We start from the raw sequence: 12,766 nt of genomic DNA, 5'->3' as shown, positions 1-12,766 counted from the left end.
CAACGTCCTTCACTTTGACATTTCAGCATCTTGTGAACAAGTCTTGTAGGCAATCTGATATTTGTGATTGGGTGCGGTGTATGTTTTATTCCACACCAGAAAAGTGATTGATTGAAGAAAAAAGTGCAATTTTGTGTCGAAAGGTGAGTTAATTTACCGCGATATTTGTAATTTCATTCATTTAAATGTGTGGGAGGGGATTGATACGTTGCAATTCACGTACATTTAAAAATGTCGATGAACTTGTCTATATGACAACATGGACCTCTTTGTGAGTGGGTGATTATTTATATTGCAATTAAAACTAGTTTTGCATGTGCACCTCATTATTATATCGGAATATTTCATATTATTTAATAATTGAACCATATTTGCGGGGAGGAGAAGGCGTTTCTTTTGTAAGTTGTCACACTCAGAAATTCCATTGAGATTTGTAATAGAACACTGATTCTGAGAATTCCATGTTTCAGGTGTGGTGTGGTAGGTAATTCGGAATGAGTTACTTGCAATCCAACCAAAACAGACCGAGTAAGTACTAATATTATAAATAATCTAAAATTTTGTTAAAATATCTATATAAATTGATTTAATCTTAAATGCGTCTGATAGCAGAAAAACAAAAACATTAATCTCTAAACAGTAGCTTTCACAATAAAAATAATTTCAACAGGAAATATTTCCAAAATATCTACTATTATAAAAATAGAATTGATTGATCAAATGTAACTTCTAGCAGAGCTTGTGGCAAATTATCTAAATATGTACATACAGTTGACTCAAGTTGCAAAAAACCACTTGTCATTTGCAACAGCTTTTTTTTCATATTTTTGAATCAAATAAAGGCACGAAGGGACCAGAAAATCATAGTTTGGATTGAATATTTTCGAAATAAGTACAGTTTTAAAGTAATTTCAAATGACTAATGCGCTAAAAGTGCTGTTGCAAATGCAAAGTGGTTTTTTGCAACTTGAGTCAACTTTACATGTATGTTATAATTGAGGTTCGATGAATGTCTTCATTTAATTAAAGAATGAATGCTATTTTGGAGAGCATGTTAAAGAGGATTTTAAGCGTTTATTAAATTTTATGTGAAATTCTGTTGAGGATAGAATTGCTTATTGGAAAAAAAGGATTTCTTTTAATAACAAATAATAAAATAGCTCAGCTTTAACACATGCAGGGTGATTCACGAGTAGTCTGATTTAGCACCTTTATTCCTGCAACACAAATTACTCGTACTCTCTCATAGAATACTTCACTGTTTTTCAGTTTGAATAAAATTTTGTGATCATAGTAATCCGATTTCAGAAAAATGAAACAATAGTGTCAATCAAAAGTGTCAAAACAATTATATTTTTGTAAATAAATCAGACTATTCATGAATCACCCTGTATGCACAATGTTATTTGATAGCTGGTCATTGGATAAACTTTAAGTTCGCTTATCATTATTGTTCCCTTTGTAAAATATTCTTTAAAACCATACCTGATTATAACTTGCTTGAGCCAAAAATTAAAGCTTTACGATAAACATAAATTTTAATTGTTTTGAATTAAATTGTTCTGATTCAATGAAGAATATTATTCAATACGATCAATAAAATAAAAAGAAATCATTTGTAACACTTGGATGAAGTTTATTTAAAAAAAAATGGTTTTTACTCTATTTTCGAAATGACAACAAAGAAGGTGGTGATTGGGTTTACCATATACAACTTTGTTTTGACAAATCCTCTCTTCATCATCGCTGGTGCAATAAGTAAAGCCACGCCACGTTTTCGGAAATTTTGCTGTCCATATCATTGTACAGTTGCGGAATTAAAATTTCGGGCACTATTGTCAATGTCATGATATATAAAGTTGACTCAAGTTGCAAAAAACCACTTGTTATTTGCAACCGCACTTTTATGGCATTAGTAATTTGAAATTACTTTAAAACTGTACTTTTATGGAAAATATTCAATCCAAACTATGATTTTGCTTTGTGCCTTTATTTGGTTCAATAATGTTGAAAAAATGCTGTTGCAAATGACAAGTGGTTTTTTGCAACTTGAGTCAACTATACTCTAAAACAACCTTTACGTTAATAACCTTATTTTTTACTCTTGTCATGTTTTTGTCTTTTTGGCATTCAAAAATTGTCATTTGTGGCATAATAACGGGTAGGCAACATATCAAAGCGATGATTTAATGAAAAATAGTGTCCGAAATTTTAATTTCGCAACTACATATATTTTCAAATTTGATTTTCTTCAATCTCCTTTGTTTTCGAATTCAAATTGCTTCCAACAAAGGGTTTTTTTGACAAATTAGTTAAAAATATTTCAGATCGCAGTATACATTTATAAATCATGCCCGTGCTTATTTCATGTCAATTATGTTTAGGTTATTTGATGCAAAGGTAGAAGCAGAAACGACAAAAACTTTTGTGTCAAATATGTAGTAGAATATATTAAGATCGACAGTTATAACAGTGGTTTGTTGACTTATTGAATAACATGGAAAGAAGCTCAGCTAATGAACGTCAATCAACTGTTACTATGAATCAAATTTCAACCCAAAAATGGTTTTTACTCCAGAACATAAAAGATTCATCGTTGAATCTTACTATAGTAATGGTGTTTCCAATAACGGATAATGGACATACACCGCTGTTGCCTGTTTGGCCGTGTTTCGGCAAAAAATTCCAAGTTTAAATTGAAATCGGTATACGCAACCAAAAATACTTCATGCATTCCAGACCATCTGAACCTCCGAAAATCGCAAAAGCTTCTTTGAGCTAAATACAAATGCTTTATTTTGCCTTACGGGCTTTCTGATTCCGAGTTGAGTTGACCTAAATAATTGTTGACTAAAGTAAATGGAAATCTTATAAATGTTTAAGTGAATATCAAAATTACTGATTGTGAGGCATACACAAGTGACAGATAATACACTGGGTTTTTTAAAGTGTACATAGTAAAACAAACTGTGACTCGACGATAACCATTAGGCTAGAGCTAGAGTATTCGATAACTGATAAAATAAGTCAATAAAGCAAATTCTACTAAGGCAAAGATAACATGATTTCATAACTACAAGGAGAGATTACGTACCTTTCTCAATACGAAAATAATCAGTTTTAATTTTGACAAATGTTCTCCAAATATAGTTTAAATATGTACTTAAATTACATTTATACATACATATTTTTTTAATTATTACTAGTATCTAGTATTTAACCAGTAACACATCATTTAAAATTTCACCAAATTATTATATTCGATGTTCAACTGTATAAATGTTAGGTATCAACTAGAAATATTTTGTTTTGTAATAACAACGTAAATAAAATTAGCAGACACCGTCTACAAAGTTACTTTAAAAACATGTTTGTGCGTATTCAATGATCGATAATAATGAATACCGGGTGTCCCACCTAAGACTTTTAGGTCTTATATCTCTATTATTTATGGACCGATTTTTTGGAAATTTAACAGATAGATAACACAGTGCTGCAAAATTTAATTTATAAAAACCTGTTTTGGTTTTAATAAGATGTTTAAGTCTTTTTAGGATGCTGATTTCAGATATGAACTTAATTTTTCTTTATCACGTAAGAGTGTTTTGGAAAAAAATGTTAAAATACGACATACACCTAAATAAATTTTGATTTAAAATCGGCAATAATCGTAAGAAAATGAATAAGGTATACTTTTGCACAAAGTTATATTTCTTTGTTGTTTCTTGAACATTGAGATCAATTTATATGGTCTTTTGTCGACATTTCAAAATTTTTTGTAAATATTTATTTCGACAAGGTTTCTTTGTACAAATACCATCGAGAATAAAACTATAAAAAATGAATTTAAAATTGCAGCAAACATTTTTTTAGTCAAAAAACTTGAGTAGTGAGGGTAGATGCAAAATTTTTGTTCTAGCTTAGTTGTAACGTCCAAAAAGTCTACTCTCTCCTTGTACCAGATTCAAATAAACGACAAACAAAAAAAATTTTTCTTTGAAAACTGGACGTGGAATTTTTTAAATATTTTTGCCGTCATCTACATCCAAAAGTCCATCATATTTACGTTTTGATTTTGAGACAGGTTGTTCATTGTTGACCTGTGTAATTTGAAGGGTGGAGATTAATTAATCTCATGTTAGTCAAGTACCTCCAGTCTTAAGAACGCCATTTTAATTCCATTTATTTGTGAATGAAATCGTTTAAGTTTTATACTAAAGTGTAGAACAACAATAAACAATGACTTCCGCAAAAATTCGACCCCTAAAGGTTGTCATACTATAAGAAAAAGAAAAAATCGTGTCAATTTATTTAATTTTTCGCAGAATTGTTCAATTGTTTCAAAGCGACTTGACTTTAATATCTCAAAAATTTTAGCACATGTTTAACAAATAATTAATGTTTTCTTGAAGTAGAAACTGTTAATTTGATTAAATTGTGTAGACACATGTTTTCTAACGAGTAACAATCGGACACTAGTTTTGTGTAGATTCAAATAAAGGTAATTATTTATTAAAATTTAACATAAAATAACATTTTTAATTTACAATGCGAAAATTTCCGATAATAATGCGGAATCTGGCAAAGTGCCCCGAATGCTTGCAGCGTTTCCACGTTGAATGGCAAGGGAAATCCTCTCAAAAAAAAGGAATTTTTTTAAATTACATTTTTTATTAATCAGGTATTTTCGTAATATTTTATTACCAGTAATATATTCTTCATTCACCAGAATACCTATCTTCCAAATTTCACAAAAATCGGTGCATAAATAATAGATATATAAGACCTGAAAATCTTAAGTGGGACACCTGTATGTCAGTATTGATATAAGTATATTTTGGATTTTTTAGTTCCAAGCCTCAGAAATTATGTATTCTCTTCTTAACATATGAACACTTTGTTATAATTTAATTTTAATCTTAAAAATATCCCAGTCTCACAAGGACATTATCAAAGCGGTCCCGGCGATTTACCCATGCCACCAGCCAAGGAGCAAACCCTGATGTGGCAACAAAATTCATACTTGGGCGACTCCGGCATCCATTCCGGAGCCGCCACCCAAGTACCATCGTTGAGCGGCAAAGAAGAAGAAGAAATGGATCTCTTCGATTTAGATCAAGGTTATTCCCAGGGCTTCACACAAGACCAAGTGGACGAAATGAACAACCAATTAAATCAAACGAGATCCCAAAGAGTTCGAGCTGCTATGTTTCCAGAAACATTAGACGAAGGAATCGAAATACCTTCGACGCAATTCGATCCTAGCCATCAAACAGCCGTTCAGCGACTCTCTGAACCAAGTCAGATGCTGAAACATGCGGTGGTCAATTTAATCAATTATCAAGACGACGCCGATTTAGCGACCCGAGCAATACCAGAATTGATCAAATTGTTGAACGACGAAGATCAAGTAGTGGTTTCGCAAGCTGCCATGATGGTACACCAATTGTCAAAGAAAGAAGCTTCACGACATGCCATCATGAACAGTCCGCAAATGGTGGCCGCTTTAGTGAGAGCTATTTCAAATTCAAACGACTTAGAAACTACCAAAGGTGCAGTCGGCACTTTGCACAAATTATCACACCATCGCCAAGGTCTCTTGGCCATTTTCAAAAGTGGTGGCATTCCCGCTTTAGTTAAGCTCCTGAGTTCGCCCGTTGAAAGTGTACTCTTTTATGCCATTACAACATTGCACAATTTACTTCTTCATCAAGACGGTTCCAAAATGGCAGTACGTCTCGCTGGTGGTTTACAGAAAATGGTTGCGTTGTTGCAGAGGAACAACGTGAAATTTCTGGCGATCGTCACCGATTGCTTACAGATTTTGGCGTACGGTAATCAAGAAAGCAAATTAATCATTCTCGCGTCACAAGGACCAATAGAACTCGTCAGAATCATGAGGTCTTACGATTACGAGAAGCTACTGTGGACCACCTCACGCGTGTTGAAGGTAAGCAACTAGTGAAAAACATTTTCAATTTGTGGGTATTAATATATTTCGTTTTATTTACTTATGTTCCAGGTTTTATCGGTTTGTCCCAGCAACAAACCCGCAATCGTAGAGGCTGGAGGAATGCAGGCCCTCGCCATGCACTTGGGCAATCCGAGCGGCCGACTGGTCCAGAACTGTCTGTGGACTTTACGTAATTTATCCGATGCTGCAACCAAAGTTGACGGTTTGGAAGGCTTGCTCAGTTCGCTAGTGCAAGTTCTAAACTCCCAAGACGTTCACGTGGTCACTTGCGCCTCAGGAATCCTATCCAATCTGACGTGCAACAATCAACGTAACAAAGTCACCGTCTGCCAAGTGGGCGGCGTTGATGCTCTCGTACGCACAATTGTGAGCGCTGGAGATCGCGAGGAGATCACGGAACCCGCAGTTTGTGCCTTGCGACATCTAACATCAAGACATGTGGAATCAGAAATGGCACAGAATGCAGTCAGGTTGAATTACGGCATTCAGGTCATCGTGAAATTGTTAAATCCGCCGTCGCGTTGGCCCCTAGTCAAGGCCGTCATTGGTCTTATTAGAAACCTGGCGTTGTGTCCAGCCAATCATGCCCCACTAAGGGAACACGGCGCTATACATCATCTCGTGCAGTTGCTCATGAGGGCTTTCCAGGATACCCAAAGAGTAAGCAGACTTACCTAAAGTTCTCTTTTTTTTTAGAATAATTAAAATATTTCATTAATTCGATTCTATCTTTTAACAGAGGGCAAGTGTGGCTAGCGGAGGTAGTCAACAAACGTCCAATTATGCAGATGGTGTAAGAATGGAAGAAATTGTCGAAGGAACCGTCGGTGCTCTGCACATATTAGCCCGAGAATCCCACAATAGAGCGATCATTCGACAACAGATGGTTATTCCCATATTTGTTCAATTGCTATTCAATGACATTGAAAACATCCAGCGTGTAGCCGCTGGTGTTCTCTGTGAACTGGCAGCTGACAAAGAAGGCGCAGAAATGATAGAGCAAGAAGGGGCCACTTCACCACTGACAGAACTGTTACATTCACGAAACGAAGGTAAATCTTGCGAGATTCGTAAAGAAAAATATTGTGTCCAAGTTAGCAGTTATTATGTTTTTCAATTCCGTACTTTATAGCTATGTCTTCTGTTAATGTTTCATTACTTTCAGGAGTGGCAACATATGCGGCAGCCGTATTGTTTAGAATGAGCGAAGATAAACCACAAGATTATAAAAAACGATTGTCCATGGAGTTGACCAACTCTTTATTCCGAGAGGAGAATTTGTGGAACCCGGATCTGGGGATGGATCCTGACTTGCAGGTAATTAAAGATGTATTGATGTTGCATCGCTTATAAAATTGTACTACCATACCATTGGAGGTATGTATTACACGTTTATATTTGTAGTAGAATTTAGATTTTAGTGGCTTGAATTTTCACTCTTAGCCTTGAATTTATGACTTTTTGGCTCTTTTTTTTTGTTTGTTTTTGTTGTGTTTGCATTTGTCACCGATCATTTTAGGACATTTTGAGTCCTGACCAACCGTATGACACTATGTATACCCAGGGACCACCTAGCGTGCACAGCAATCACGGTGGACGGTCGTACCCCCAACAAGGTAAATTGTCATGATAATCGCCCTACATACTAACGCTTAAATAACACGTATAGTTGTGTATAAACTAACTTATAACGTAACATTTTTTCAAGAACCGAGAACTTTAACAAGAAACGCAACTTGACGATTTTAACATAGGTAAATTGTGTCGGCATGTAGTAGTGTGTAGAGTAGATTATTAAAAGCATGACGAGTTCTATCAAGTGGCAACTTTTGTCCACAATTCATTTAAATTCGCCTCTGAATTAGAGTATTTCTTAGGCTATGACCAGATACCAATAGACATGCAAGGTCTAGAGATCGGTTCCCACGGTGGCGGCAACGGATCAACTTACAGCCCAATAGAAGCCATGGACGTAACCAACACAGACAACTTTGACCCAATTGATCAATTACCCGCACCTCCCCAAGACAACAATCAAGTTGCAGCATGGTACGACACAGACCTATAAAATATTACCTTCCTCGATGTTTTTCATTTTATTAAAATTAGACGAGTTTTCAATTTTGTTTTGCGATGATAGTCCTAATTACGTGGGATTTTTTATCATTGATATAAAGTAATTATTATAGTATACCTATTAATAATTTATTAGTGACTATAAAGTATAATGTACGTGTATAATTCTGAGTTGATACAATATTATGGATCGAGTTGAGTTTAACTTATTTAAATCAAAATACATTTTATGCTGTCTGATTATGAAAGAGCTAAAACACAATGCTGAATTATTGACTGATGTATTTTGACTGTTTCAAAAGTCTAAATGTGATTGTACAAATTGTCAATGTAATTTATCATTTTTTTTAAATAAAAGTTTATAGCGCAGTATTGTTTTTATTTTTTATTTATAGCGATTTTGTTGTTGACGTGATTATATAGTGTAAAAGGTGTAGTGGATACATTGTGTTTTAATTCTTGTTACAAACATTTAAAAAATTTCTTGAACAGGGTAGAATTTTAAGGCACTGCCTTTAAAATGTATGCATGTCTTTGTAGGAAGGAATAAACTCTTTCATTGTACAACGTATTTTGAATATGTATACATACCTCCAAACCCTCGTTTCATCAAGATTATTTTGATACACATTTTCGTAAAATTCGCATTAAATTTACATTCATACAGTATGGCATTTTGGAGATTTAGGCCCGGTTTATTCACCTTCAAGTAACTTTATTTGAACGGTAATTACCAAGGATCTACCAATAGCAGATTCGTTTCACAAGACGTGATCAAACTCGTTCGACAATAGACTGTCTTGTGCAACTCGTATAACAATATACAGCGTGATCAACAATGACTGAGTCTGTTGGCAATGAAACAATTGAAAAGTACTGGTGTTTTTTCTGTCGTAATTGGGACTGACAGGATTTTTTAACTTGAGACGACATTAAAAAAATTAAGAGGTAAAGTCAAAACGAAATATGACAGGACGGAGCTTAGGATCATTAGTAATCCGTGCTTAGGATGCCGCGCTCTCCAATTTACCTCCGGCAGTGGCGTATCATACAATCGTCAGTTTAGGGGCAAAAACATTTATTTTGCGTAAATTAGTAAGCATAATTTTACATAAATTTTATTTATAAACAAAATGGTTTTTTTTTGTAATAAAACCTTAACCAAAACTCAATTTTCTTCTGATCTTCTTTCATCTGATGAAAGAAATTCTACACCGAGATCATCTACTTTTGTTGTAAAACGTAGAGAATAATGAAAACTGTCTTCATCTTCAGAACATTCCCTTAACACCCTGTATAGCGTAAACAAAAGTAAAATGTTTTTTTAATTTTTGACCCGGGCACTGTCATATACGTAAGCTGAATTCAACTCATCTGCAAATCCCACATTCGTCTTCTGCACAACCCACGTGGTGTCATGTTTCGTTTTGACTTTACCTCTACAAAAATGAACCTTGCATGGTAAATTTCAAATTTGCCAATTTCATTGTTACCAACAGATTCACTCATTCTTGATTACACCGTACCATTGTCTTAGTCTACTTAGACAATGACCGTACTAATAGGGCCCTGTCATTACTATTATTGGGTGATTCAAAATGATTGTGGCCAAGTATGGCAACTATGTACGAAAATTTATGTGGCAACTGTGTGGATAAGGTAGAGTTGTCATTTGTATGACATTTCATAAGCGTGCCAAGGAGTATAGAATAATAGGGAGGGGACATACGGTCGGTCGAGTGAAGCCGCCTTAATGCGCATGTCTCCTATTAGTACGCCCCAAGAAAGTGAATAAAATCAGTTGCGTTGTGATATTTAATGTGTTTTTCTAGTTTCTCATACTCTGAATACATTTGTGATGCAAAAAAAATATATAGTGTTTTATTTTCCTGCAGTTTTATTGTTAATTCCCAACATCTCAAGTAGTGTTAACTGGGGCGTACTATGCCGGCTAAAAAATTTTGGCCGTCATTGCCTGTCAATTTCAAAAAAAATTATTGTAATCCGTACTTTATTGTCATCATGATTACCGTCTTGATTATGAAAGTTATTTTTTGAGTGGTAAATTTCAACACTCAAAATTATTTTGTCATTTCTACTACACAGAACGTTTACCTCAGGTTATCTATGTACGATTGCTCTAATTTTGTTTATTTATGTCGGATTTTTGGAATAAACAGTTTAAATTGATTGTCAAAATGACAAGAATCGAAAGTGGGGTTACGATTCCTTAAGGTTTATTTACACTTTATTTGAATGTCAAGAAAGTGACGGCCAAAATTTTTTGGCCGCCATAGTACAGCTGGTTTCAAAAAAATCGAGAAATGAAAATTTTCCTAATGTAAATTTGGTTTTGTCGATTTGTCAATTAATTGTCTACTTGACAATACCTATCAAGTGATTTTTAAAAATGTCATTGAATTTTGACGTTAAATCTAACCTATCTCTCGTAAGAAGGTTTCACATTATGGAAAAATTGCAAAAATGTGTCAATTTTATTCTGACAGTTCCCGTTTTTTTTGCAACCAGCTGTACCTCACGGGTTGCATAAAATTGCGCCCGTTTCCTTGTCCCTCACCGCTTCAATTTACCGCGCCCATAAGCTAGCTTATGTCCCCTCCCTATTATTCTATACTCCTTGAAGCGTGCATTTGATTTTTTTGATATCATTACACATTGATTTGACAGTTTTCAAAATTGCGCGACTAAATTCGTGTCAAAAATGGATTACTCCCTAGAATTCGAACTTTTAGGGAAATAACGTTTTTCATGTTGTGTAACTAGAATTTTCAAAAGTTATTTTGAATGCCTTAGAGCCAGTTTACAGAAGCGAAATTAAGTTAATCGTAATGAAATGCGAAATTAACTGAACACGTAATCAGATTGAGCCAATGGAAGTTTCGGATTCATGTGTTAATCGCGCATTAAAATTTAATTCGAATTAAATATTTAATTCTCTTTCTATAAACTGGCCCTAAGGTTGGTTACTTTGAATTGAGAGATTAAATCCAAAGAAATATGCCGCCAGTAACCAAAATTGATTGTGAAACGAAAAATCATCTATCACTTAGCGAGAAATAGTCATTTGCAACTGTTACAATTAATTTGCTGTCTAACATTTTTGGGATATCTTTTGTTTGTCACCAGAAACCACATAGCCTCCAACCTAACCAAATTTATGGCAACCTAGTAACGCATATCCCTAAATCCTAGGGAGTAATCCATTTTTGACACGAGAGTATGAACTGTCAAAGAAATATCAACTCTACCCTACCCACACAGTTGCCACATAAATTTTCGTACATACTCTCGTCACAGAATAGAATCAATTGTTTCTATTCTGTGAGTAGTTGCCATACTTGGCCACAATCATTTTGAATCACCCAATACTTTTTTGTATTGTATTCTTATTTGTTTTATATCGCGCGTTCAAATGAAACCCTGGGCTGGGAAAGCGTTGAAAACCGTCAATTGTTGTGCTTTTTTAAAGCGTAGATTAATTGGAGCAGCTAACCTAAAATATAAAGCCAAAAAATCTTTCTTTTTTTTTTTCTTTGCAATGTTTTACATTATAACTTACCGATTTCTATTCTCGAAGCAAATATCTAAGGGCACCCTTTGCTGAAAACAAACATGTTACATATTCAACTATGTCCCGATTAAACATAAACAAATGTCATTCGTGTCAAATGGCAGGAAATTCAAACTTTACACTGTTCTAAACGGTTTAATTTTTCCAACGTCTACTCAGCCCAGGATGTCATTTGAACGCGCGATAATAAGATTACTTATTTATTGTGTTGTTGAGAATTAATTTTACAAATTGCAAATGTGACGAAACGTCCATTTTGTTTAAAGTGAATTGACGTTTTCGTCTCTCTACGTGATTAAGTATCAACGGTAGAATGTAATTTCCCCTAGTTTCTGCTGCAAAGTAAAAAACCGCGTGCGGGAAAAATACCGCACTCCGAGGACAACCGGGAAATACCGATTTTGAAGCCATGAGTACAAAAACAAATATTTGAAACAAAAAGAGTAAGAAATATTTAAATGAACACAAGTAATGGAACAGCTTCAGAAACAAATGCAAACAAAGTGAACCAAGTTTTAGTTGGAAGACTGAAAAAAGTACTAACCCTATAACGGGTGTTTTTTAAAATTTGGCGTCGAAGTTGGCGTTGAAGAATGAAGAGTCGATTGTGAATGCACTATACGGATAACCGATCACGGATTCACGGATCAGCTGTTTAAATCTTACGCTTTTATACAAGTGGTGCGTTCTTAATCGACTCTCCAACGCCAACTTCGACGCGAAATTTTAAAAAACATCTTTAGATTAAATGGAATTTTAATTTTACAAAAAGCAAAATAAAATGTCAGAAAATAAATATTGTTTTTCATTTTAAGGAAAAGAAAACGTCATTTCTCATTTGTTCCTATCATGTTTATAACTGTCTACCAACAGTACCAACCTACGAAGGTAATTAAACATTAAACCAACACTTAAATCATACAATAACAATGAATTAAACATTGTTTATTACTTTATTACATGACTTATACGCAACGGGAATTCTTTAAATCGTTAACTGTTGTTGCAGTTGCAGATAGTATATTCTTGTCTTGTTATGGTCGTAATTCTGACGTAAATGTAAGCAAACACTGACCGAATTGCTACCAAATATATGCCAAAAATAGCCCAGTGTATATGTCAAC

At 34.3% G+C, this 12,766-nt stretch overlaps 1 protein-coding gene and 1 long non-coding RNA gene across 4 annotated transcripts; one reads left to right on the top strand and one right to left on the bottom strand.

Moving 5' to 3' along the window:
* Positions 1-3: 3 nt before the first annotated feature.
* On the top strand, positions 4-8,419 carry arm (armadillo). 3 transcript variants are annotated; one of them, XM_069042511.1, is made up of 8 exons: positions 4-143; positions 471-528; positions 4,935-5,950; positions 6,023-6,634; positions 6,714-7,026; positions 7,140-7,291; positions 7,494-7,590; positions 7,852-8,419. In XM_069042511.1, the coding sequence occupies exons 2-8, from the start codon at positions 495-497 to the stop codon at positions 8,040-8,042; spliced, it is 2,415 nt and encodes an 804-aa protein (XP_068898612.1). In that variant the 5' UTR covers positions 4-143; positions 471-494; the 3' UTR covers positions 8,043-8,419. The 3 variants fall into 3 exon arrangements, with proteins under 3 accessions (XP_068898612.1, XP_068898614.1, XP_068898613.1); XM_069042512.1 differs by lacking the exon at positions 4-143 and adding an exon at positions 237-398; XM_069042513.1 differs by lacking the exon at positions 7,494-7,590 and having other exon boundaries at positions 7,852-8,000.
* LOC138126745 (uncharacterized) lies at positions 8,089-10,876 on the bottom strand. Its single transcript, XR_011157942.1, has 2 exons — positions 9,544-10,876; positions 8,089-9,489 (listed from the first exon to the last, which is right to left on the bottom strand). It is a non-coding gene; the product is annotated as an uncharacterized lncRNA (long non-coding RNA).
* Between the last annotated feature and the right edge of the window lie 1,890 nt (positions 10,877-12,766).

This window comes from Tenebrio molitor, chromosome 3 (genome assembly GCF_963966145.1).
Source record: "Tenebrio molitor chromosome 3, icTenMoli1.1, whole genome shotgun sequence".
Lineage (NCBI taxonomy): Eukaryota > Metazoa > Arthropoda > Insecta > Coleoptera > Tenebrionidae > Tenebrio > Tenebrio molitor.
Note: the sequence above shows the minus strand (reverse complement) of the source record. Positions and strands in the feature narration are given on the sequence as shown.

What these genes read in the sequence shown, in the direction of transcription:
- arm (XM_069042511.1), top strand. Translation starts at nt 495, where the DNA reads ATGAGTTACTTGCAATCCAACCAAAACAGACCGA. An exon ending in CTTTCCAGGATACCCAAAGA is followed by an intron (nt 6,635 to 6,713) that starts GTAAGCAGACTT and finishes ATCTTTTAACAG; the next exon opens with AGGGCAAGTGTGGCTAGCGG. An exon ending in GGATGGATCCTGACTTGCAG is followed by an intron (nt 7,292 to 7,493) that starts GTAATTAAAGAT and finishes CGATCATTTTAG; the next exon opens with GACATTTTGAGTCCTGACCA.